Source organism: Grus americana, chromosome 4 (genome assembly GCF_028858705.1).
Source record: "Grus americana isolate bGruAme1 chromosome 4, bGruAme1.mat, whole genome shotgun sequence".
Taxonomy (NCBI): Eukaryota; Metazoa; Chordata; class Aves; order Gruiformes; family Gruidae; genus Grus; species Grus americana.
In genome coordinates, this window is record NC_072855.1 from 161853 (window position 1) to 186547 (window position 24695).

At 67.4% G+C, this 24695-nt stretch overlaps 2 protein-coding genes across 5 annotated transcripts in view; one reads left to right on the forward strand and one right to left on the reverse strand.

Moving 5' to 3' along the window:
• The window catches only part of LOC129205808 (dedicator of cytokinesis protein 2-like), a 76945-nt gene that overhangs the window by 16051 nt on the left and 36199 nt on the right, over positions 1 to 24695 (reverse strand). The gene's annotated exons all lie outside the window — the stretch shown is intronic.
• On the forward strand, positions 1660 to 23316 carry LOC129205810 (basic proline-rich protein-like). 2 transcript variants are annotated; one of them, XM_054824056.1, is made up of 4 exons: positions 1660 to 1750; positions 12308 to 14203; positions 19104 to 19178; positions 22969 to 23316. In XM_054824056.1, the coding sequence occupies exons 2-4, from the start codon at positions 12675 to 12677 to the stop codon at positions 23165 to 23167; spliced, it is 1803 nt and encodes a 600-aa protein (XP_054680031.1). In that variant the 5' UTR covers positions 1660 to 1750; positions 12308 to 12674; the 3' UTR covers positions 23168 to 23316. The 2 variants fall into 2 exon arrangements, with proteins under 2 accessions (XP_054680031.1, XP_054680032.1); XM_054824057.1 differs by lacking the exon at positions 1660 to 1750 and having other exon boundaries at positions 11944 to 14203.

Here is a 24695-nt window from a genome sequence, read left to right on the forward strand (position 1 = left end):
TGAACGCCGGCACGCAGCAGGGCCAGCAGCTCCTGCACGCGGGGAAGCCACACGGGCACGCTGCAGCAGTCCCGCAGAGACCCCCAGGTCACCGGCTGCCTGCGCGAGCCTGAGCGAGTACAACTTGCCCACAAAGCTGGAGGCGAGTTCCTCCTCACTGCGCAGCACGGCCTGCTCCCAGGACTGAGCTCAGGAGCAGGGGATGTCCTATCTGCAAGGAAGCAAGCACCAAGCACCGGCAAAGCAGGGAAAGTGCCACAAATCCACCTATGTTCCCTGAGCGTCCGTGCATGCAGTGCCACAGAATCCCAGACTCGGGAGAGACCCTGCGGTGGGAGCCGGGGCCGCCTTCCCCGCTGACAGAGCCCGGCTGTGTGGCCGCGCGGCTCACCGGAGCAGAGCAGGAGCGACCTGAGCCTTTGCGAGGTTCTGGGGGGGGCATTTCTCACGCACCAGCCAGGGGCGGACGTCACCCACCCTCGCTTCCGAGGGAAGTGCTGCGCAACCAGCACAGCCCCACGGGGAACGCGGGGCAAGGCAGGAAGGCGACGGGAGGAAACTTTTGCGGCAAGCCAGTCTGTTCTGGGGATTTGATGAGATCAGTTCAGTCATCTGGAAACAGCTGCTCTGGTGGCTGCTGGAATTAGATTCAGGTGAACTCCCTGCACCGCCTGCTACACCTTCTTCAAGGGAAACCGTATTTACATTTAAATTACGTTACTGGGAGCCACACAGCCAGGCACTGCTGCACACACGGACGTGGTTTGTTCTGTGGATGGTGTGTGTGCGGCGAACGGGCCCAGGGGTACCCGGCACATCACACGACCCCCAAAGCTCACTGGGTGGTCACAGAGTCCCGGACAGCCCCCGGCCCAGCCGCAGTCCCACCACCCAGCGCCTCCCGGAGCACCAGCAGCTGCGGCCCCAGCACAGCCCCGGCCGCAGGGCACACGGCAGGGCCGTAGGCAGGACAGGCTCAAAGCCGGACAAGGGGGTCCGCGGTCTCCGGGCGATGCTGCGCTCCTGCCTGCTGCTCCCCAGCGCGGGCACCCAGCCCCTGCGCGCCGCTGTGCCGGTGGTCCCGCAGCCCTGCCCGGGGCCAAGGCCGGCCTCCCCCGCTGCCCACGGCTGCCACCGCGCCCCCAGCCCCGGGGCGGGCAGGGGCCTTTCCCGGCGCCGTGCAGCTGCTCCGGGGCCCAGCGGCTGGCGGGGGGACGGCGGGGGGACACGGGCTGTGCCCGCCGTGTGCGCGGCCTCGAGCACGGGACTGGCCACGGCGCCTGCACCCCCCCCCCCCCCCCGAGCCCCGGCGGTCCCGGCCCCTTCTCCCCCGCCCGGCCCGGCCCGGCCCGGCTCTGCCCTCCCCGCCTGCCCGACACCGCGGGGCAGCGCCGGGTGCCCGCGGTGCCAGAGGAGCGTGCAGCCATCGCACCGCCCGGGGAGCCCGGCCCGGGCAGGACCCGGCCGACAGGTACCGGGGCAGGGCAGGGCAGGGCAGGGCAGGGCAGAGCACGGCACGGCACGGCACGGCACGGCACCGTCCAGACGCCCCCAATCCCCGCGTCCAGCCCGCACCGCCGCCAGCGCCCGTCCGCCGCTCCGGGCCGACACCGGCTCCGCCCCAGCCCGGCCCCGCCCCTGCCGGCTCCGCCCCGGTACCGGCGAGCTCGCGCGGCTCCGCCCCGCCGTGCCCCGCGCCCGCCGCTGCCCGACCCGCGCCTCCGCCGCCGCCGCCGCCGCCGAGCACCAGGTACCGGGCGGGCTGGGGAGCGGGGTCCCGATCGGCGGAGCGGAGCGGGGCGGCGGCCGGGCCGGGCTCTGCGGGCATCGGCCCTGCGGCGCCCGTTCGCTGCGCCGGGAGCGCCACGGCGGCAGGACCGGGCCGGGACCGGGCCGGGGCCGGGACCGGGACCCCGGGCGGCGCGGGCACCCGGGGCGGCGCGGTAGCCATGCGGCCGGGGCGGGGGCACCCGCGGCCGGGGGCGGCCGGTGCGGTGCGGGGACCCTGCTGCCGGGAACCGCGGAGCGGTACGGGGAGCCCCGAAACCGGGACCCCTCGGCGGTGCGGGAAGCCCGGGGGCGGTGCGGGCAGCCGGGAGCCCGCGGGATGCGCGGGGGCCGGCGGGGCCGGGGCAGGGAGCCGGGCTGGGCGGGGTGGGGGGCGATCCGCGGTGCCCGGGGCGGCCGTGCCCCTTCCTCCCCGCCGCCGGTGCGCGGTGCCCGGTCCCGAGCGGCCTCGGTGCTGCCGGGGGTCACAGCGCTCCCCCGCTCCTCTCCTCTTCTGCCCCGCCGCCGAGAAGGGGCTGCCCGGGGAAGCGCGGGAGGCACGGAGCCGGCTGGCACCCCACACCGCGCACCCTGCGCCGGGCACCCTACGCTGGGCACCCCGCAGCGAGGTGGCCGGTGGCACCCTGCACCGAGCAAGCCGTTGGCTGCCGTGGCAGGGGTCTCCAGGGGACACAGCCGTGCTGGAGGCGGTGGCGTGGTGCGCGGCCGAGGGAGATAAATCTGCGCTGAGAGCTGCTGCGTTAGAAGACCCCCGAGGGTCAGGCCCCTGTGCTGCAGCCCCGCTGCCCGCTCCGCCTGCCCTGCTGTGCCACCCGGCCGTGGCACCGCTGCTTGCCGAGCAGCTCCGTGCGGGAGATGTGGGGGAGCTGCGCACCCGGAGCAGCCTGGCTGGCGCTCTGCTCCCCCTCGTTAGGAGATGCGTCCATCAGCCAGGGCTGTGTTTGGTTGACACACGCGCACGCATGATCCCAGGGATGTCGCTTTCTGTACCGCACGCCGCGCTGACGCCGGCCGAGGGTACGGCTGCTCGCGCTGGAGGGATTCAGCCCACGTTGCTCCCAGCAGCTCCCAGCGCCGTGCTCTGCGTTCAAGGCCTTTGTGTCTGCCGGTGGGGCTTCGGCAGCCGCTGAGGCAGGAGCGGAGCCAGGCGCAGCCTTAGTTGCTCCCCGAGAAATAGGAAGGTGCAGCTTCCAGGACTGCTCCAGCCCCTCTCCTCCCGGTGGGAGTGCGCACAAAACCCAGTTAGAGCCGCGGCTCCTCACAGAAGTGTGGAGGGAGCCTGGAGGTCTCCGTGGAGCCGATTTTCTGTTCGGAGCACGAGGTGGACACGAATGAGTAATCGCCGGGACCCGGGCTTTGCCAGCGTGTGCCCGCGCGGGGATGGCGGGTGTCAGCCAGGCCGCCTGCCTGATCTTGGATGCGCAGAGCTCTCCTTGCCAGCTTGCAGCTCCCGCTGGTCTCGTCACCTCCCGAGGGGCACGGGAGCGAGTCCCTTGGGACAGCCGTGGTGGCAGGGGACACTGGGGACCGCCAGCTGTGCTCCCTCCCTGCTGGTGCTGCCCGAGGAGAGGGGCCCGAGAGCCGCCGGGGAAGCGACTCCCAGGCAGAGCCGGGCTGAGGCTGGCGCCCGCCGCCCTTTCCCGGTACGTCTCCTCTCTGCGGGAAGTGTTCAGTCCTTCCAGTGCGCTCGGAGGAGTGGAGTGGATTTAAATGCAGAAGCTCCTTTAGACGGAGGTTATCTTCTTTATGAATTATAGTTATTATAATTATTTAATAGTATGGTAGCATCCAGAGGCCACAAATAATTAGTGGGTCTATTCCCTTCCGTAGTAACAATACTATTTCAGTCCTAACTGGTGCTTTTGGACAGGGTCTCTCGTGTGTGTTTACAAAGATAGTCCGTCTCATCCTGGCTGCTTGGTGGGTGGGGAAACCGAGGCACATGGCAAAGACAGACACTTGCTAATTCCTAAATTCCCCTGGTACCCAGTATTGTCTAAGGCGCATGAAAATAAAGTGGGGGGTGGCTGCTTGATGGCATTGGAAATCCACTTAAAGGCAGGAATTTGTGTTCTGAAATGACTTTCTCCCTATCTGTGCTGGGAGGCTGCAGCCGCAGAGGCCTCCCGCGCTGGCTGCCAGGACTGCGGCCGGGCGAGTGCCGGCAGGACGGGGGCTGCCCGGCGGGGGCCGACGAGGCTGCTGGGGGGCACTGCCTGCACTCGGGGCCGAGCCCGAGGAGTCTGGGCTGGCGCACGCAGGGTTGACCATGGCCCTGCGGTCACCGCTGTGAACTGCTGGGCGGCGGAGCCTTTCTAGCTTTTTCCAGAAAGGTGCTTTGTGGACAGCTTGTGGCTTTCTAGTAAGATTTCTGGCATGCGAAGGAGCACACGGAGTCCCAGTCTGTCAGGGCTCCCCAGCCCAGCCAGCCGCTCCGCTCGCTGGGGCGGTTTGACTGCAGATGGGTGCCCGAGCGCCTTTCTCCAAGACGTGAGACGTTCCGCCCCAGGAAAGCGCAGAGCTGTGGGAAATCTTGTAATGAGCCGTGTCTCCCGTGACTGAAGGTCCTGGGGCTGTGTCCTACTTCCCTTGCCCTGTAACCACTGTGGGAATAGCCCGTGTCGGAGGTGCCGGGCGCTGGCTGAGCTCTCCTGCTCTCCGGGCCGGCTCTCTGCGTCAAGCGTTTTCCCGCAGCTGTGCTAGGCGTCTCCAGGACTCGGAGGAACGTGATATTGCCCACACCACGTTCACTGGGAAGGAAGCAGCCAAACAAGGTGTTTGCTTCCTCCCGCGGCGGTCTCTCCTGTAGCCCCTAGGAAAGGTGCTGAACCGCAGTGCCCAGCAGCAGCTGCAGACTGCACGAGGGATGCTCGCCTGCTCTTCCACGGACGCAGCTGAGAGAAAACGTGGGACGTGAAACAAACTCCTCCTGACCTCATCTCGCTCTCTATGGGCTGTGTGCCACGGCCTGCCCGTGCTCCCCTAGGTGGGGCACCCTACCTCTTCACGTATCGTTTAAAACGGTGATATCGGTGCTCCTCTGCCTGGCAAAGAGAGGTGGGAAAGCAAGCGGGTAGCATGAGAACAGAGGCACTACTGTCATGACAGCCATATTAGCGTCCATGGGAGACAGAGGAATAATTTGGCTTCTGCAGGCTTCTGAAGGCTTTGTGCAAAGGCTTTGTACTTCACTGTGTCTCCTGACCACGTAAGGTCTCCATCCGAGAGCAGCAGCATATCTGCAGTTGAAAGAGAGAGCAGCGATGCAAGTGAGAGTCGACGACCTCTGCGTGCCGGGAGGAGGATGGTCTTGCTTCTTCCCCAGCTGGGGGGATCCCTTCCATGGGGCATTAGCCGTGGTGAGGGCGGCCGGGAGCCTCAGGCAGCCCTGGAGAGGTGCCCGCAGGGTGCCCAGGGGTGCTGGCGCTGCGGGGAGGCAGGTGGTGGGTGCTCCGCGCTCCAGCCGGGCAACACGAGCCTTCTCCTGGGCCCTGCGGCTGGGAGAGCGACTCATTTTCCTGCAGAGCACTTCAGCCAGTGACCTAAATAGAGATGCGTGCAGATCCCCTGGCTCATGCGAGCTGCTGCTTGCACCAGGCCCCGGCCGACACAGGGGAGGACCCGTGTGTCAGCAACGCCCCGCAGAGGCCCCGGGCGATGCTCGCTGGGGGTGCTGGGGGTGCCGTGGAGCGCGAGGCACCCGGGGCGTTGCCCTGGCTGCAGGGGACTGCGCCTGCCATGCTCAGCCGGGCCAGCCCGGGTGTTTCTGGTGGGGCCCCGGAGCGTTCGAGCAGAGCCCGAGACCTTGCCTTGAACGCTCCCAGGAGGGAGGAGGTCAAGCGCCGCGGGTGTGGAGGGAGGCTGCGAGGATCATCGGAGACACGGGGACGCTGGCAGAGCTGGACTTGCTGAGCGCTGCAAAGCGCGGCCGGAGAAAGAACGTGTGTCCTCGCTGTGAACGCGCGAGGGCCGAACGCTGAGAAGGGAGAAGAGCTGTTCAAGTGGAAACACTACATTGGCACGAGCGCAGCCAGATATAAACTGGCCGTGATTAAGTGCCTGCAGGAAATTAGAAGGTCTGTGAGCCTCCGAGCAGCCGGGCTCTGGAAGAGCCTCCAAGAGAACCGCGAGGGTAGGGCACGAGCTGGCTTCGTGGTGGAGCTTTCTCAGCGAGGAACCGGATTTCAGGTTCGTGAGCTGCCCAGGGAGACGCTCTTAGTCCTCCATCCTCAGGTCCCACAGATGCTCCAATCTGAGTACAAAGGCGTTGAGTCCTCTCGGAGCCAAAGAGGGATTAAGCTGTGCTGCTGAGTGATGTTTTGCGAACCTGGCTCCTGCCCCGTCCTCTGCTGGGAGCAAATGCCTCATCCTCCAGTGCCGCCCCTCTCAGCACCGGTAGCACGTCCTTCCTTTCCAGAGATCAGGAACAGCAAAGGTTTTGTCCCAAGAGAAGTCATCGTCCCCAGCGAGTGGAGCTGGGTAATTAGCTGTTCTCTTCTGCAGTTCCAGGAGAATATAACTTCCTCGCTCATAAATCTAATCTCCTGGCTTCCTGCGTCTTGAGGAGAAGATTTATGTGTCTGCTCTGGTTTTCCCTCTGCCACAGACATTTCCAGGAGGACGAGGTGGAGGATGGGTGGAAAAAGGGCCAAAGCTGGCTGGGGGCGAGCAGGGTTGTTCACGGGTGTGGGGGGCAGCTGGGCCCTCGGTCGGTGCCTGCAGTCCTGCTGTGCCGTGGCCGTAGCTGGGGTCTCTCCCACAGGACACCGGTGTCCGTCGAGTCAGGAGGAAGAGCTGAGCCGGGCCTTGCTGCCCCGGAGGAGGAGGAGGAGGAGGCGGCGGCGGGCAGCTGGAGGCTTTCCCTCCGCTCTGCAGTATTTTTGGGGGGTAACTTTCCGAAGGACGGTGTGAAACAGGGCTCTCTTCCTCTGAGGTCAACCCCGCGGCCCATGAGAGACGAGTCTTAAGGTACAAACCCGGAAGATTTAGTGCCTCCCTCTCACAAAACTCACCGTCCGCCAGGACTGGCCGCAGAGGAGTGACCCGGCCACGGGGCCGTTGGCTCTCCAAGGGCCGGCTCACGAGCCCTTTGCAGGCTGCAGGCAGGAGCTGGCAGCGCACCAGCAAAGCACGGGCTGGCGATGCAGGACCAGGTTTCGGATCTCACCGTCCCAAGTGACGCGACAGGCTCGTGGATCCGACGGCTCTGGGCTGGGGATGGCAGCCGGGCTGACGTTTGATGTTTGCGGGGAGCGAGGGCAGTCTGCGGACTGGGTGGGAGTCAGTGCCTGAAGTTCGGTGGTGTCCGTGGCCAGGTCGTAGGAAGCAGTCCCTGACACTTCCTCAGCTCCTGGGCTCATTCAGCGGAGGAGACGTCATTCCCAACTGCGCTGAGCATCCAGCTGAACTGGAGAGCCCACCGCCCAAGTACTCATGTCACCTACTGCACTATAGTGGCATCGTCTGGTTTTATCTGTACATCATCTGATGTGACCTGCTGTCTCACCTTATTCATGAGCTCGTAATTCCCATGTGAACTAGAGGAGAAAAACACTGAGACCTTAAAAAATTGCCAAGACGGAGGATCCACCACTGTGCAAATCCTTTCCAAGTTGCTCTAGCGCCGGCTGGCCCCGCTTTTTAAGAAAGTCGCTCCTCTGACTGCGCCGACCCCTGATTTTGGGCCGCCGTGTTTTGCTGCACTTTGCCCGCCCAGCCGGAGAGGAGCCCGAGGCTCCCGCAGCAGAGACCCCTCCTGCGCAGCGTCTGCTCCGTGCTCCTCTCGTGGCTCGGTGCTTGTCTTTTGCCTTCCTCCCCTTCTTTCAGCCGTGCTATAATCCACACGTTTCCTCAGCGCTGAGTTTTTTCCATGAGGTCAATGATGGCCAGCGCCCGCGCGGGGCCCAGCTGCCCCTCCACAGGACCTGGGCAGAAGCACGGCTAATTGGCGATGATCACTGGACGATCGTATCTTGAGACATGCTGGTTAGCCAGTTTTTAATCCATTTAATGTGTGCCACATTGCTTTCATATTATTCTGCTTCCTTCGTCAAAATGTCAAATGCCTCACAGAAATCCAAGTCTGCTCCGTCGAGGCTTTTACCTTCATCGACCAAACTTGGAACCTCATCAAACCAGACAGCAAATTGGCTTGATGAGCCGTGTTCTCCATGGCCCTGTGCTGACTGGCGTGACTGGTACGTGCTGCCGTCCTTCAGCTGTTATTAGTCAAGCTCCGAGCCCGATCCCCTGCCACCGCCCCCAGCCGGTGCCGGCCCACCCGAACCCTGCTGGCACCCCCCCGGGCCAGGGCTCTGCCGCTGCCCCATCCCACGCAGTCGGGCTGTCCCGAGGCTGCTCTCCACTGACCGCCCCAGGGAGGACCCCGGTGTCCCCTGTCCCGCAGGCGCAGAGCCCACGGGGCACACGAGAGCAGAGCACCGGGGCTCAGCCCCCTGCTCCTGCCTGGGGCTCAGGAGGTCGCGCAGCCCCGCTCCGGGCTGAGCTCTGGCAGGGCAGGGCTCCCCGCTCCCCCTCACTAGCGGGGATCTCCTGAGAGCTGCCTGCACCAGGCGCCCGAGGACGAGCATCAGCCATGACACGGTAGCCAGAACAGGTCTCCTTCAGCCATGGCCTCCCTCGCTGCCTCTGTCCCCAGTCCCAGTCGTCCCCTGGGAGACAGGAGCTACCGCAGCCCTGGGGTCCCGGCGGACCAGACCCCGGCAGGGGCTGCTGTGGGTTTGGGACCTTGGCGGGGCAGGGGGGGGAATGACAGGGGCTCTGGCTTCACAGCGCTGCCCTCCCGACGGCACTGCGGGACTGGCCGGCCCTGTATGTACCTTGTGCTGGGGTAGGGCAGCGTTCGCGGGAGACACCCCTGCTCCTGCTCCTGCTCCTGCTCCTGCTCCTGCTCCTGCTCCTGCTCCTGCTCCTGCTCCTCCAGTCTGACCAGCACGGGTGCCCGCGGGGAAGCTGGTGGGGCACAGGAAGGCGAGTAGGGAGCGTGGCCGTGTGCCGGACACGCGGTGCGTCGGCTGGGGTAGCCAAACACGTGGGGGGCATGGGTGAGCGTGTGACCCCAGGACTGGGGTGCTGAGCGCCATTTCCCAGTAAATGTGCTTGGAGATAGCAGCTGGGAAGTGCTGGTGTGGCTGGGTGCTGCGTGCCTGCGCTTCCTGCACAGCCCCTTCCCGGTGGCGCTTTCTGTGCATCCAAAATGTCCCTGGAGCCGCGCTTCCAGACGGATCCATCGGCAGAGCGGTTTCCTCGGATTCAGGTGCAGTACAGGGGGGCCCATCAGATACCGCAGCCGCTGGGTTGCACAGCCCTGATTCCGTCCTACAGCAGGACTCATTATCAGCACCCGAAGATGCCGGCACGCTGCAAACAGCACCCGAACGTGGCACTAAATCTAACCGTACCATAAAGCATACGCAGAGAGACGAGTGGGAGGGTCCTAGCTTTTGGTGTTTGACATCCTCAGAGCTGCTCCCAAATGGAGTTAGTGCATGTATAATTTATAGACTTTGTCCTTGTGGCTTGTCTCTGATCTCTCCAGCGGTGCGGTTCGGGAGGCAGAGGGTGCCTCGGCAGAGGCCCCGCTGACTGACAGCATCGCGCTTGCTGCGTAGGCAGTGGAACGGCCTCGTCTCGCCCTGCCGTCGGCTGCGGCTCAGCCAGGCCCCTGCTGTGGGCTCACGGGGGCTGCATCCGCACTTGGACTGTGCCCGGCGCGCTCCTGCCCCGTGCTCGGCTGTTGGAGCGGTTCCTGGCACCCTCTGCCCCGTGCCCGTTAGTGCTCTTGTTAAGGCAACCTCCGGAGCGGGCTGGCCACGCGCAGGCTGCCCTCCGGGAGCACTCGGCCTGGCTGCGCTGGTCCCGAGCCGTGCTCAGGAGGCTGGTCCAGCACGGGGACGTGCCAGCCGGCCCCCTCTGCCACTCGGCATGTTGCCCTCCCTGGCACAGACGCAGCCGGGGATGATGAAGTGGGACCTGGGCGCACCAAGCTCCGGGCACCGGCCCTCGCTGCAGCGTGAGCAGGGAGAGGTGACCCCATGGCTGCGGCAGGCCCTCGGGAGGGGCTCGCCCCGCAGCCCCTTGCTGTCCCGGCAGGCTCTGCCCTGTCCCGCGCGGGCACCGGCACGGTCCCGGCCCCAGGCCAGGTGCCCGCTGGCAGGCGTGAACGTGGGGCTGCTCCTCCCGGGCTCATACGCAGGCTGCGGCGAGCGGGGGGCACGGGGGCAGGCGGCACTGGCTCCATCCCCGAGCCAGCTCTCTCCTCCGCCTGTTGCTGTCCATACTAACGAGGTGCCCCATTCCTCCGCTGTGTCTCCGCCGCGTCCTGCCTCACAAACATCTCCCGGTGTCTGGGCACGGCTCCAAGCTCGGGAAGGAAAGCGCCGGGCGGCTGGGCGGCGCGTGGAGCAGCATCCCGACTAACACTGTGCGGGGGGTGCGGAGGCGCTGGGGCGCGTGGTGCCGGGGCGGGGGCCGGGAGGGCTGCATGAGCCCCCGCTCCGCTGGGTCAGCAGCTTGCTGCCGGCCTGGGGAGGCACCGGGCACCGGCACGCTCAGCACTCAGGAAGTTTGCTCGTTACCAGCACAGGGTGACTCCGGGCCGCTGTGCTGAGTCAGCCGCTTCGTTACAGCGGGAACAAGGCAAGACGGCGAGGGGGCCGGGGGGGCTGGCTGCTGCCATGCGTCCATCCGCAGCGAGGGCAGGAGGGCTGCGGAGCAAGCAAGGCTCCCATCTTGGCGTGCCGAAGAGGGTGCGGGGGCACCGGGGGAGCAGTGGGATGTGGTCCGGGGTGGGGGCCACGGTGCTGCAGGATGCAGACACGACGTGGTGCGAGGGGGTGAGTCCGTGCCACGGGGGAGCCCGCATTGCTCCGCTCCTCGCCTGTGCTGCAAGCACCTCTGGATGTTTGCAGACCTCGAATGCTGGGAGACCGAACCTCCAAGCAAAGCAGCGCTGCTGCCCACCGGGGCTGGCATCTCCCTCCCGCCCTGTCCCTGGTGCTGCTTCCCGAAAGGAGCTGTTAGCGTCCTCTGCACCCTGGGGACAGCCCGGGCAGGGCTCCTGGTGCGTGCCCTGTGCTCCACGGTGACGGGGGCAGGGTGACGAGCCAGGCCAGCAGCCAGTGACCAGGGTGGGCAGAGGCAGAGCAAGGTGGGCACCAGGCTGTGGAGGAAGGTTTGCCCTGCCTGCGCGGGGAGGAGGAGCCCTGCATAGCTGTGCACTAATAGTGGCAGGGACAGGGGACGATGGCAGGGACAGGGACGTGGCTGGGTGTGATCCCCCCCTGTGCAAAAGCCTCCGCTCAGAGGTAGGGCCACCCCCTGGGTCCTGACACGTCCCCAGGCACGAGCTGTGGCCTCGGTCCTGCAGCCCAGTCCTGGCAGTGGCCGCGTGAGTGGGAGCCGCGCCGCGTGCCTGTGCACGAGGCAGGGTGGGCGAGAGCTGCAGCCGGCACGGGTGGGCAGGCTGCCTGGGGCCACACCATGGCAGAAGGTACGATGCCCCAGAGAGACCTTGCTCTCCAGAGGCAACCCTGCCAAGCCGCAACCCTGCCAAGCCACAGCCCTGCGCTGGAGCCGGGGGTGAGAGCTGGAGAGACCAACAACCGCCCTTCTCCACCGTGAGGGGGAGGGAGGGATCCCCCAGCCTCACCAGAGTCACCATCCCAGCCGCAACGCCTGTTTGCCCTCTCGGCGGGTTCTCACACGCCCGAAGCGGCTCAGATCCCGAGCCACAGTCTTGCCCCCTGCCCACAGAGCTGATCCCCCACGCGTGCAGCCCAGCCAGCCCTGCCGCACCTCTGGTGGGTGCCGTGGGCAGGATGGGGCCTTGTGCCCAGTCCGGCCACGCTCCGCACACGACGGGTCCCCTGTGCCCAGTCCGGCCACGCTCCGCGCACGACGGGTCCCCTGTGCCCAGTCCGGCCATGTCCCACACACACCAGGTCCTCTGCGCCCAGTCCGGCCGTGTCCCACACGTGCTGGGTCCCCTGTGCCCAGTGCGGCCCTGCCCCGCACAAGACAGGTCCCGTGCCCGCTCCAGCCGTGCCCACACGAGTGGGGCACCCCACACCTTGTCCGGCCCCGTGCAGAGCCGGTGCCCTGTGTACAGCGGGTGCCCCGTGTCCGTCCGTCCCGCGCAGGAGCCCGCCGTGCCCAGCCCAGCTCTGCCCACGCGCAGCAGCCCCCCGCGCCTGCCCTCCCGCCGCCAGCGCCCCGCGAATGCGAGGCACCAGCCCCGGCGAGGCAGAGCTATTTTTAACAGCTGCTTCTGCTTGATTTGAGCTGTGAACTCGTAACGTGTTTATGCTAAAGGGGTTTCTCCCCCCCCCCCCATTTTGTGCCGAAGAGGCAGCGCCGCGGATCAGAGCTTGTCTCTTCGCGTTTCGCGACGGCGGGGCCGGGAGGGAGCGCAGAGGCGGGCGGGGGCCGGCGGCTCCGCGGGGCGGCGGGGCCGGGGCTGACGGAGCTCTCGCCTCTCTCTCTCTCTCTGTCCCCGCAGGTCCGGGAGCCCAGCAGCCATGGGCGGCCGCGGCCGGCACCCGGCGCCCCGAGCAGCCCGCTGCGGGCGGCGCTGAGCCGGGCCGGACGGCAGCGGGACCATGGGCCGCCGGCGGGGAGGCTCGGCAGCGGGCAGGGCCGGCGGGGCGGCGTGCCGGGGGCTGTAGGGCCGGGCGGCGGGCGGCATGCCCGGCGGCCCCTCGCCCGCCTCCCGCGCAGCATCCCCCCCCTCTCCGCGGCGGCGCGGGATGAGGCCGCCCGCTGCCCCGGGCAGCTCCGGGGACGGGCGCGGCCCAGGGCTCCGGCCGCCCCTGCTCCGCCCCGCCGCAGCGCCCCGCCGCAGGGCAGCGGCCCCGGGGCCCTGAGCCATGGTCAGCCGGGAGCCCCTGCCCGGCCCGGCCCCCGCCGGCGAGGGCGGCCAGGAGAAAGCCATGACGGTGCGCTCGGTGCTGCTCAACCGCGACTCGCCCGACATCGAGAGCCGCCTCAAGCGCCGGCGCAACCGCACGCAGCAGGTCCGCTTCAAGGACCTGGTGGAGGGCGGCGTGGGGCGGGCGGCCAGCCCCCCCCCGGGGCCCGCCGCCGCCCCCGGCCCCAACACCCCACGTGCCTCGCCGCCCCCCAGGGACGCCCCTGAGCCGGCGGCTCTCTGTGCCTCACGGCGGAGCTGGCCCCGGGCCCAGCCGGGCTCGCTGACGCTGCCCATGCCCAGGAAGGCGTGCATGAGCACGGCCATCCAGACCTCCCCCAGCCTCCAGAAGCCCTTCCCGGCCTCCCAGCCCCGCAGCAAGAGCGTCTGCGACGTGGCCGGGGACGCGGTGCTGCCCGCCCCCGCGGGAAGCGCCCGGTGCCCGGGGGGGGCCGTGCCCCCCGGTGCCAGCTGGGCTGTGCCCCCGCGGGCGCCCGGCGGCCCCCCCGTGCGTGACCGAGCCGCAGCCCTCGCCCCGCACGCCGCGGCGGGCCGCCCGCCACCGCCCAGGGATCCCTGTCCCCCTTATCCGGGCACGGCCGGGTGCCCCGCTGCCCGCTGCACCTCCCCGGTGCGGACCTGCGCCCCCGAGCCCTGCCCGCTGCCCCCTGCCTGCGCCCGGCTCCGCGGGAACACCGGGGGCGGCCGTGGGGCCGCCCCACGCCCAGCCTCCATGCCCTGCGGTCAGCCCCGGCCGCCCGCCGAGCCGTGGGGGCTTGGCCGGAGCGACTCGGAACGGAGCCTGCCCCACGGGCGCCCGCCACCGCAGCCCTCGCCGCACCGCCGGCAGACCGTCCCCGCCACGGACACCCACGGCCTCCGCCAGCCAGCTCAGGGCAACCCCCCGCGGGACCCCCCGCCACCCCAGCACCAGCTCTGCGGCACGACCTGGGGGGGCCCCTGCTGCACCTCGCCAGTCCCCGTTCCACCAGCGCCGGGCTGGCACGGCTCTGCCGCTGCGGCACCAGAGAAGACACCAGCTGCGCTTGGCCGTCCGGACCCCCGCAGCATCTGCAGCCAGCTACATGCCGCCGAGCCTGGGCACGGCCAGGCAGGACCAGAGGGCCCTGGGCAGCCGCTGCCCCCAGCCCCACGGGGCCCCAGTGTGGGGACGCAGCCAGCCGGGTGGGCATCGGAGGTCCCCCGGCATGGGCAGCCCTGCCTCACCGCCGAGCAGTCAGAGACACTGCGCCACGTCCAGGACCTTCTGCAGCTGGTGGTGGCAGCCAAGGGGCCGGTGGGACCACCAGTGGGGGACGAGGACACCCGGACATCTCAGGGAGAGGGCCCTCGGGGGCCCGGGGAGCAGGGGGACCTGCAGTCCCAGCTGCAGTCCCTGGAAGGGGTGCTGGAGACCAGCCAACAAACCATCCGGGTGCTGCTGGACGTCATCCAGGACCTGGAGAAGAAGGAGGCCCAGCGGGACGGGTGAGCAGGCGGGGACGGACGGACAGACGGACGGGTCGATGGTCCTGGGGGGGGGCTGTGGATGGAGGACGGGGGAGACCCTGCCAGACATTTGGGTGCTGCTGCCTGCCAGATGAGTTTCCCTCTGAGAAACTCGGAGCTGCCGTCTACAGACACGCGGCACTGCGTCTTGGTGCGATGTCTCGCCTGCCCCCGCTTGTTCTGCGTGAGCCTGCGGTGCCCTCCCCGTGCCCAGGGAAAGCGTGCAGGGGGGTGCAGGCCAGGGGGACAAGGGGAGCTGGGCCCCCTGCCCGGCTCTGGTGCAGCTGACGTGCCCATCGGTCACTGGGAGCGGAGATCTGGGGTATCGCATCCGGATTGCAGGCTCAGCCCCGGGGACAGCCTCCTTATTTCTCACGCCTGCTCTCAGCTCCAGCCTTGGGGTTACTTAAGGCACAAATTCGGCAGCTGGTGCCCCAGTGACTGTGTCTGCGCTCTGGGGAGGTGCCCACGCATCCCCATCCTGCCCTGCCCAGGACCTGCTCCACGGGCGGTGATGCAGGGCATCTCCTGGGCCTCCCAGACGTATTTGCCAAACAGAGCGAGGTGTTAGTGGTTAGTCTGTGATGGCCCAGAGCTGAGACCCTCCAAACTCATCTCATGCAAGGGCCACCAACATCCCAGCAGATGCAAGGAGCTGCTCACCCCGTGCCGGTCCTGGCACCCTCCTGTAAAACCCTCTGGGGTTTGTTCCCCACGCCCCAAGAGAGCTGGCTCCCACCAGGGCGGTGCAACGCTCCAGTCTACACCAGTTTACGCCTAACGAAGCCCGTGTTGGCTGTAACAAGCACAGGCAAAGCTGCCCTCAGGCCACCTCCCAGAGCAGCGCTGGTGGGAAGGGACCGCCGGAGGTCTCCAATGCCCACCGAAGGTGGGTGCAGTCTGGACAGGCTGCTCGGGACCTTGCCCGGGTGCGGTTTAGTGTCCAGGGGGACAGAGATCCTCCACCTCTCAGGCCCCCGTCCTAGTGTTTGATCACCCGTGGGGTGAAAACGCGCTCCCAGTCTCTGGTGCTTGTGCAGTTTATGCCCTCTGCTCCTCACGGGGAAAGAAATGGTGAAGAGAAACGTGCATGCAGCCTTTGTGGTACCGGGCACTGGCCACGACTCGGGATATTCCCCTTAAGCTCCTGCTGCAATTCCCCCGGGTTGGCCGTGAGGGAGGCAGCCGCTTTGCCTGGGCACCTGCACTGGGAGTGCCGGGGCTGGGCCGGAGGGACGGCCGGAGGGACGGCCAGCGAGGCTCCGCACGGAGCGGCACGGCTTGGCCCATCCTGCCCGTCTGTCTGCGAGGTGGCCCTGGGGTGCCGGGGACCACGGTGGTGTGGAGCATCCCCCGCGCTGCTTACTGGTGGCATTTCAGGTACAGCCGTGTGAGGACAGCCCGGGGCACGGGGACAGGAGAGCTCGTTAGCTCTACGGCTCGTTAGTTTGGCCTCGCAGGTGGAGAGGGGCCCAGCCTGCCAGGGACGCTAAGCTCGGCGTGTGCCGCAGTGGTGTTGGTACGTCTGATTTGGCAAGCGGTTTTGGGGAGGCAGGGTGGCACACGGGAGATCTGGACCTGCCAGATGGGCACCTCCTGGTAGTCCTGGCCCTGGTGCCCGCGCACGTTTAATTGTTTTGTCTAAACCTAATGACTGCTAAGTGCCTCCTTCCGGTTAGGGCAATAGAGGCGGTGTGGATCCCACAGAGGCGTTAGCAAGAGCCTGCGTGTCCACGTAGGTGTTTAGGTGGGGCGTGCAGCACCGTGTCCCTCCCCGGCACAGGCTGCCCGGCCACGGGCACAGCCCGTGTGTGTCCGTCCCAGCCGGGAGCTGCCAGCAGCCCTGGGGTGCCAGCTCCCACGCGCCCTTCCCCGTGCTCTGAGCACCCGGCACAGCCCTCTCGCCCCTCACCGCACAGCCCCGGCACAGCCCTCTCACCATACAGCCCCGGCACAGCCCTCTCACCGCACAGCCCCGGCACAGCCCCCTCACCGCACAGCCCCGGCACAGCCCTCTCACCATACAGCCCCGGCACAGCCCCCTCACCGCACAGCCCTCTCGCCCCTCACCGCACAGCCCCGGCACAGCCCTCTCACCATACAGCCCCGGCACAGCCCTCTCACCGCACAGCCCCGGCACAGCCCCCTCACCGCACAGCCCCGGCACAGCCCTCTCACCGCACAGCCCCGGCACAGCCCTCTCACCGTACAGCCCCGGCACAGCCCCCTCACCGTACAGCCCCGGCACAGCCCCCTCACCATACAGCCCCGGCACAGCCCTCTCACCGCACAGCCCCGGCACAGCCCCCTCACCACGCAGCCCCGGCACAGCCCTCTCACCACGCAGCCCCGGCACAGCCCTCTCGCCCGTCAGGGTTGCACGAGGATCTGCTGCCCCCAGGGCTGTGCGGCTGCTCGGAGGGGAAAGGCCGGGGAGTGACCCCCTGCCCACAGTGCTGCCCTCCGGGGCGCCCGCAGCCCTGCAGCCGTGCCGCGGCCATGCCGAGCCTCGTCCCTGCAGGGTACGGTGAGGGCATTTGCGGAGCGGTGCCTGCTGAGAGGGCAGGTTTGCTCCCGCGGTCAGAACTGAGCTTGTCTGCTCAGGAAGCTGATTTAGCTTCACTGCGGGCAGCTTAATTAAGATCTCGGCTCCATATACTGTTGCAGTCAAATGAGCAAACAAGATGCCCGGAGACGTAAGGAATGGGATAGGAAATCACATAAAAAATTATCCCAGTGTCCTTATGCTGAGCAGCTGCCTGGCCTCATTTGCCACGGGTCAGCGTCCTGCAGACGCGCGGTGGCTCCGAGGCGCCCGCCGTGCACCACAGCAGTGCCACCAGCCCTGACGCCGCTCGCGGTGCAGTGTGTCCTCACAGGGTCCTGGCATCTACCGCCAGCGACTTCCCACACCAAACACCTATCCCCGGGTTAGCTCTCATCCTGGTAGAGAGACGCAGTTTATACAGTGATTGATAGATACCCGCACACACATATATATGGACCTTATATATATATAAAAAAAAAGTATCATGATCTAATTTGTGTGCTAAGAGTATAATCCCAATTGTAATACATAATTTGGTGCATTAAAAGACCTAGTTTCTGAGGGCTGAGAACAATCATGATCAAGGTCGAGTCACAGGAGGAAGATTTAAACAGGAAAATGTGACTACTATGTGGGACGTGGGGGTGGTTGCTCAGCTGTCCCCCAAAAAGCCACAGCGGGCTCTGCCTAAGAGGGGCAATGGAGATGTGGAGATGGAGCCTGCAAGGGCGACCCAAAGCATTTCACAGGGCCCTTTTCTTACAGCTCTGAGAGCAGCCGGCCTTGGGGCACCAGCGGGGAGCACCCAACGGCAGTGCTGGGGTGCCGGGGGCTCGGCAGGGCTGCAAAGCCAAAGGCACGCGAGCTCGGTTCAGGGAAGCTGCAGGCTGCTAAGCGAGGAGCCACGTCGGTGGACCATTTATGTCCCCGGGGAGGTGGTGGCTCTCCTGCCGGCAGCCGAAGCCGGGGCCAGCGGTGGCGTGCGGAAGCTGCCAAGCTCAGGGAGCACCGGGCTGGCTCTGCCCGGGCGAGGGGTTCACTGCCAGTCCCTGGGACGCCGGGACGCTGCGGCCGGTGCACGCCCTGTGCTTGCAAGGTGGCAAGAGCTGGGACGTGCCGCTGGCAGGCAGCGGGGACATCGGGGACACGGGACGCTCAGTCTGCACGGTGGGACCGGAGCACAGACCTGGTCCTGGGGAGCAGGCATCCCGGGGAGTTGCGGGCAGGAAGGCGGCAGGGCAGGCAGCCGACGTTTGCGCAGCGGGGCAGCACAGCGTGCAGCTGGCCTGGGCGTGCATCGGGGCTGGTGTTTAGCACCAGCAGCAGAAACATTCAGGGTGCAGGTACCTTCTCTAGGGATCAGGGAGGAGGACTGCGTTGGGGTTGAGCTGAGCTTTGGCAGTCATCAGCTTAATTTGAGTCCTGTGCACCTTCCCTGGAGGAGGATGCTTCAAAAAGAGATAAATCCTGAGCGTGGCGTAGGCTGGTGATTAGTCTGGAGCATCTCCCCCTGCCCATCTGTCAGGGCACTGCTGTGTGCTGCCACTGCCCCCGCACAGACCTCACGCTGCCCACGGTCCCGCTCCCTCCACGGCGCCACGAGTGGGGAGATGCACGGTGACCCAGGGTGGCTGCGGGCACAAGGTACAGCTCTGGGATGGAGATGAAAGGAGTGTGAAGGGTTCGGGGCTTCTGCCGTGCCTGGCTCAGGTTTGCACCCATCTGAGGAATCTGTGGAGCTCAGAGGCACCGCACTTGGCCTGGAATCAAATGGCATCGCATGGGAGGAGAGGAGCTGGGATCCAGGGGGGAGAGGAGCTGGGATCCAGGGAGGAGAGGAGCTGGGATCCCGGGGAGGAGAGGAGCTGGGATCCAGTGGGGAGAGGAGCTGGGATCCAGGGAGGAGAGGAGCTGGGATCCAGGGGGGAGAGGAGCTGGATCCCAGGGAGGAGAGGAGCTGGGATCCAGGGGGGAGAGGAGCTGGATCCCGGGGAGGAGAGGAGCTGGGATCCAGGGAGGAGAGGAGCTGGGATCCAGTGGGGAGTGGAGCTGGGATCCAGGGGGGAGAGGAGCTGGATCCCAGGGGGGAGAGGAGCTGGATCCCGGGGAGGAGAGGAGCTGGGATCCAGGGAGGAGAGGAGCTGGGATCCAGGGGGGAGAGGAGCTGGGATCCAGGGGGGGAGAGGAGCTGGGATCCAGGGGGGAGAGTCCCAGCTCCTGGCTGCTGGAGGGTGAACTCCAGAGGCAGATGAGGGCCCTGGGGGCAGCTGGGGAGGCACGGGCAGAGCGAGGCCGGGTCTCCAGGCTCACAGCACTTCTGCTCTGTTGTAGGCGACACTCGTACCGGACAGGGCAAGACATCGCCAACTGCGGGACCTGCCGGGACTGTGCCTGCATCATCTACAGGTGAGAGCCAGCTCCGGCACCCTGCACGTTCCCAGCAGGGCCCCTGCTCTCCTCTGCCCTTCAGACGCCAGATTTGGCTACGAGGCAGAGGTGCAGGGGGTTTGTGAGTCTCTGGGTGTCAGGGGACACCACGTACAGACCACCCACGGGTGTCAGAGGACCGCCCTCATTACAACCGCCAAAGCCGCTCAAGCCCACATCGGCACGAAGGGATTCTGCTGCTGATCATGAGTTACGGGGCGACAGCTCGCAGGGAGGAGAGGGCCAACGCTGCGCAGTCTGCAGCACACCCTCATCTCGCACCAGCCCTGGGGGGCACCTCCCCTGCCAGCCCCGGGTGAAGGCCAGCGGGTGCTGGGAGCTCCCCTGGGGCTGGAGGGAAGCCTGGCCAGCCGGGTGACCCCCTTCCTCTGCAAGGAGCCCTCAGACAGGGCTCACAGGCTGCTCCCCGCCAGCAGCACGCTCCGGCCCTGAGCTTGCAGCCTCCCCTCTCTCCCCCAGCTCTCGTCACGGCGTCTCCCTCGGCAGGTTACACCGCGCCGGGGCACGGTCACCCAGCTGCCCGGCCAGCCCCGTGCCAGGCAGGACGCTGAAGCCATCCCTGGGCACCGCGGGCAGCCGGCGTGCCGGGACGCCTCGGCGGCAGATTTGGAGGGGTGGAGGTGCTAGCACGGCACGGGTACTCGCTGTCCTTGGAGCAGGGCTTGGCTCACCGGGCCAGCCCAGGAGCCGTTTGGGCACACCAGTGCCAGCTCTTCCCCCGGCGTGCTGCCGGGGCTCCCAGCGTGGGTGCCGGCACCTCTCCGCTCTGCAGCCAGCTCCTTCCACGTGTCGAAAGGCCAGAGCAGGGTCCGGGTGTTACTTGGCCTGAACCCGGTCCCGTTATCCCTGCAGAGAGCAGCTCCCGCTCCCAGGAGCGGATGGGGTGATTTTCGTGAAGGACAGCTGGCTGGCTGCAGCTGGAAGGAGAGTTGCTCCAGTTCGATGAGTTGCTCCAGTTCGATGAGTTGCTCCAGTTCGATGGCAGAGCGTTTATCTTCCGTACACGCAATATGTCGGGGAAAGCCTCATTAGTGGCGGGTGGGTGGGCTCGCTCGCTCGCTCTGAGTCCAGGCTGCGTCTCGTTGTCCCTGTGCCAGCTTCGCACAGATGCTGCAGACGGACTGCCGGTCACGCAGGGGGTTCCTGCCCCTCGCTGTGTTCCAGGCCCACGGGGCCTTGGCTCTGCTTCCCCGGCACTGGCTTCGGGTCAGGGCACGGAAGCGCTTTCCTCCACTGCCCTCTCTCTCCTCAGAGCCCATTTGGTCTCGGGGGAAGGTGTCTCATGCCCTCCCGGTGCAGCAGTGACATGGCCGGGACCCTCTCCCCGTCAGCCCTGTGGGAATCGGGGAGTTGCAGTTTCGCCCGAGTCTTCACCCACCCCTCCAGGCATCCGTGGGTGTCCGTTTGTCCCCCCGGACGTGCAGCCTGCTGTCTCCCTCCGTGCAGGTGCGGGTGGCTGGCCAGGCGTGTTCTCGTTTTGCTATTAATTAGGCTCACTCTGCTGGCGCTCGGAAGTGCAGGATGCGGCGCACAGAGCTGGCGCTGAGCAGCGCTCCGCAGTGCACACGTGTGCGCGTGGGGCGGTTTAGCCGCTGCCCCGCTGTGCTTTGTGAGCGCCCGTGCATGGGATGGACGCGCTCTCCTCCGGGCTGGGGGTGCCCTGGCTCCGGCCCCCGCTGCGCACCGGCACCCCCCGCGCCCGCCGCAGCAGTGCTGCATCCGTCTCGCTCATTCTCCGCTTATTTACACCACAAACTCCGCCGCTGTAGCTCATGGGGGAGTTCAGTGCTAATTGGGTCTGACGAGCCTGTCTCCACGCGGCACTATGGCAGGGAGAGCTGTCACATCTCGGGGAGGTGGCTCCCTGTAATTGCCAGGCTCCCGCTGGGGACTCCCCCTGGGCTCCGTTGCCGTCCACGTGATGAGAAGAGGCTCCGGTGGGACGGGGGACACAGGGTGGGGGGCGCGGGGGCAGCACCGAGCGCGGCGTGCGCCGGGTGCCAGGAGCCGGGGCAGTGGTCCCAGCACCGGCCCTCGGGGATCACCCCCAGGGGAGCAGACCTGCCCCCCATCCCGGGGCCGCACACCGGCTGTGCACCCCCGTGGTGTCCCCGAGCCCTCCGCTGTGTCTGTGCCGGGGCGTTGGGGTCCATCCCCACGCCGCCCCTGCTAAGGAGCTGTCTGCTGCGGCTCACGCTTTATCCTAGAAATTGCTGGGGACAATCGGTGTCCCCGCAGGCTGAGGTGACGGGAGGTGTCGGCGTGCCGCGTGGGGGCTCATGGAGCGCTCCCCGTGTGCGGGGCGGCCGTGCCACATGTGGACACACACCGCAGCACCTCGCTGATCTGATGGGATGTGGCTGGTGTGAGGAGATCGGAGCGCTTTCCATGTGAGGGAGCATCAGGGCACGTGGCCGCGCTGCGGGGTGCTGCGGGGACACCGGAGGGCTCCGGCGCTTGCAGGAAACCTGAGGGCTATGGTGGTGGGCACCCTAATTCCTTACCTACCCAGACACAGGGCACCCTAATGCCTTGCACCTCTAGTCACGCTTGTGCCACCTCCTGATGCCGCAGCTGCCCTCAGCCCATCGGGGCCAGGTGCAGCGCTGGTGGCAGCAGCGGCAGGACAAGGGGCACTGGCCCCAGGGACACGCAGCCCCTCTCCGGGGGGGCTCAGTGCTACCTGGGGTCCCACAGACCCTGGGCTCGCCCCCCTGCACCGGCACCAGTCCCCAGCTAGGGCGGTTGGCCGGCTCCCCTCCCCGGGCAGGTCCAGGCAGAGTCTCGGCACGCGTTATTCTGAGCTGGGAGGGACCCCGCAGCCCCGGGGATGGAGCAGCACCACCAGAAACCAGACCCTGCTCGAGGGAGCACGGCGTGGTCCTGCGGCGAGGGATCACTATGGGGTGCCCGGAGCCTTCCTCTGCCCTCCTCTCGGTGCTGGGAGCGCGGCTGCCTTGCTGAGGACGGGCAGCCCTGCCGCAGTGCCGCCGGTCGCAGCGGGGCACTAACGGGCATTGCTGCCCATGGCCTGATCAGGGCAGAGGAGCCGCTGCGCTCCCGCTCGGAACAAGCCCTGGCGCTTAGGGAGGCCCCTTGCAGCTCCCCAGAACCGACTCGGTGCCTTTGTCCTCGTTCGGGGCGGAGGAGCTCTGGCGAGCGGGTGAAACAGAGGAAGGAGCAGAGTGAAGCCCAGGAGAAGGGCAGAGGCAGCACCAGGCTGTGGGGCTGGATAAGAAAGAAGGTGCGGGGGGGGGGGGCAGCTGAGGGTGACCCATCCCAAAATACCCCCTGCCACCACGTCAGGGGCTGTCTGTCGGTCCGCCCCTCCGGAAGGAGAGGTCCCTGGATGCTCCAGCACAGCAGGTTTAGCCGTGCGGTGCCATGTGCCCCCCCACAGGCGGGACGGCTGTTTGGGACGGGTCCTGCCCTCACCCCCCCCCAGCCTCTGAGGGTGAGGGCGGTGGGCAGGAGCTGGCTGAAGGCTTAGGGACGTGCACGCCAAGAGGACGTCCCCTCGCAGGGGACATGCCCCTGGCAGCGGGGGCCGAGCTCGCTGCGGACGTGCCCTGGGGACGCGGGGGGGTCTGAGCTCCCTGGGGACGCGGGGGGGTCTGAGCTCCCTGGGGACGCGGGGAGGGGGCACGGAGGTGGAGGCGGGCGCCGGGGCACAGCGCTGCGGCAGGCGGGGGGGGCCATGGTGGGCGATGCTCTCTAACGCCGTCCCCTTCGCCCTGCTTGCCCGCAGTGTGGAGCACGATTTCCGGCAGCAGGAGGGCCGCTTCCAGCGGGTGCTGAGCCATATCGAGGGTGACGCCACGCCGAGCTCCCCCGTGGCGGTGGCAGGGGCTGTCCTGCCACCCAGGCAAGAGCCATCGCCAGCGACGAAGCTGCCTGCAAAGCTGGACGCGAAGAAATCCAGGCGCAAATGCTTCTGGTTCCTGTGAGCCGGCCGTGCCTGGCGGGCCAGGAGTGTGGGGGCACCGTCCCAGCACTGACCCCCTGCCCACGTCTCCTCCTTCCTCTCCCTCCCTCTGACGGTAGGGTTTGGGTAGCACCAGCTTTTCTATTTTTAACCGTTCCGTTTAATGTATTGAAGCCCCTGTGTAAATAAGGCGAGGGGAACAATGGCTGTATTTAATGAGAATTCAATAAATTCTAGGGAGACGCTATTTTTGTTACATCCTCTCCCGCCTGTGCACTTCTGTTCTGGATGAGGATGAGGAGGGGGCTGGCAGCCATTCCCCCGCACAGGCTGCAGCGCTCGCCCAGCCCCAGGCACCTGCAGCCCCTGGGCGAGAGCAGCCTCGGGCCCCCCCCGCCTCGGGGCTCCCCAAGGGCCGCCGGCAGCCCCGGTGCTCCCAGCCCACCCCAGCTGACATCAGCTCCCCCATCCCCGCGCCCCACAGCGTGGGCTGCTCGCCCGGCCCCCCCGGCTGCTGCCGGCAGGTTAACCGGGAGCACCGAGGAGTTCTCCTGCACCCCCGGTCAGACACGGTGGAAACCGGTCGGAGTCTCTGCAGGACCCCAGCTGGGGGGAGACCTGTCCCCGAGACCTCCCGGGTGGGAGGGCGGGCTGGGCTGGGGTCCCAGAGGCCACGGCTCTCCTTCCAGCGTGGCCGGGGGGCTGGGGGCTGAGCCCCGCACAGACCGCCCGTACCTGGGGCTGCCAGCGGAGCGGGGGCTGCTCACGGCTGCGGGGGGCTAGAAATTCCCTCTCCCCCTTTGCGGCCGGCTGGCGGGGCCTCCCTGGCTGCAGGCTGTGCCGGCTAATTACAGGGAGAATGAAATTAGCAGCTCAAATATTCCAGCCTCTGCAAGGCTGCCCACGAGAGGGGAAATTCAGCGTCAGTTTAACGAGGGTCCCAGATCAAAGCAGCCGGCGGCAGCAGCGGGCGGCAAGCATCCGCCAAGCGTGGTGCAGTAAGCGCTCCCCACGCTACGCCCAGCCCGCCGGGATGCGCCACGGAGCCCCGAGGCGATGCCACCCGCGCACGGCACCGGGGCGCTCAGCTCAGCGTCCGCCGGCGGCAGGAGCAGTCACGGCCATCCCAGCGCGGCCACTGGCCTCGGAGAGGAGGACGTCGCCCAGCCTCCTCCGGAAGCGCCGGGCACCCTGGGCCACTGCGAGCGGCTGCTGCAGCCACCAAGGTGCGGCGGGGGGGGCAGAGGGTGGGAAGGTCTGGCCACGGCTTCTCCAGCTGGTGCCCACGCCACGGTACCCCGAAGCAGGGGACTCGCACGTGCAGGAGCTGACACGGCCCTAAACCCCGTCCCTTGTGCCGGGGACCCGCCTGGCGCTCGCGGGGCTGGAGCAGTGCCGAGGGGGGCTGGCGGTGGGTGCCAGGGGGGCTGGCGGTGCTGAGGGGGGCTGGCGGTGCCGAGGGGACCCCGTGCTCGGCCGTGGGAGATGCTGCAGCACCCGGCACCAGCCCCGCTGGCCAGCAGCCGCCCGAGCCCCCGGCGCAGCCTCTC

Coding starts and splice junctions, on each gene's coding strand:
- LOC129205810 (XM_054824056.1), top strand. CDS start 12,675: ATGGTCAGCCGGGAGCCCCTGCCCGGCCCGGCCCCCGCCGGCGAGGGC. Junction 14,204..19,103: donor AAGGAGGCCCAGCGGGACGG/GTGAGCAGGCGG, acceptor GCTCTGTTGTAG/GCGACACTCGTACCGGACAG. Junction 19,179..22,968: donor TGTGCCTGCATCATCTACAG/GTGAGAGCCAGC, acceptor GCTTGCCCGCAG/TGTGGAGCACGATTTCCGGC.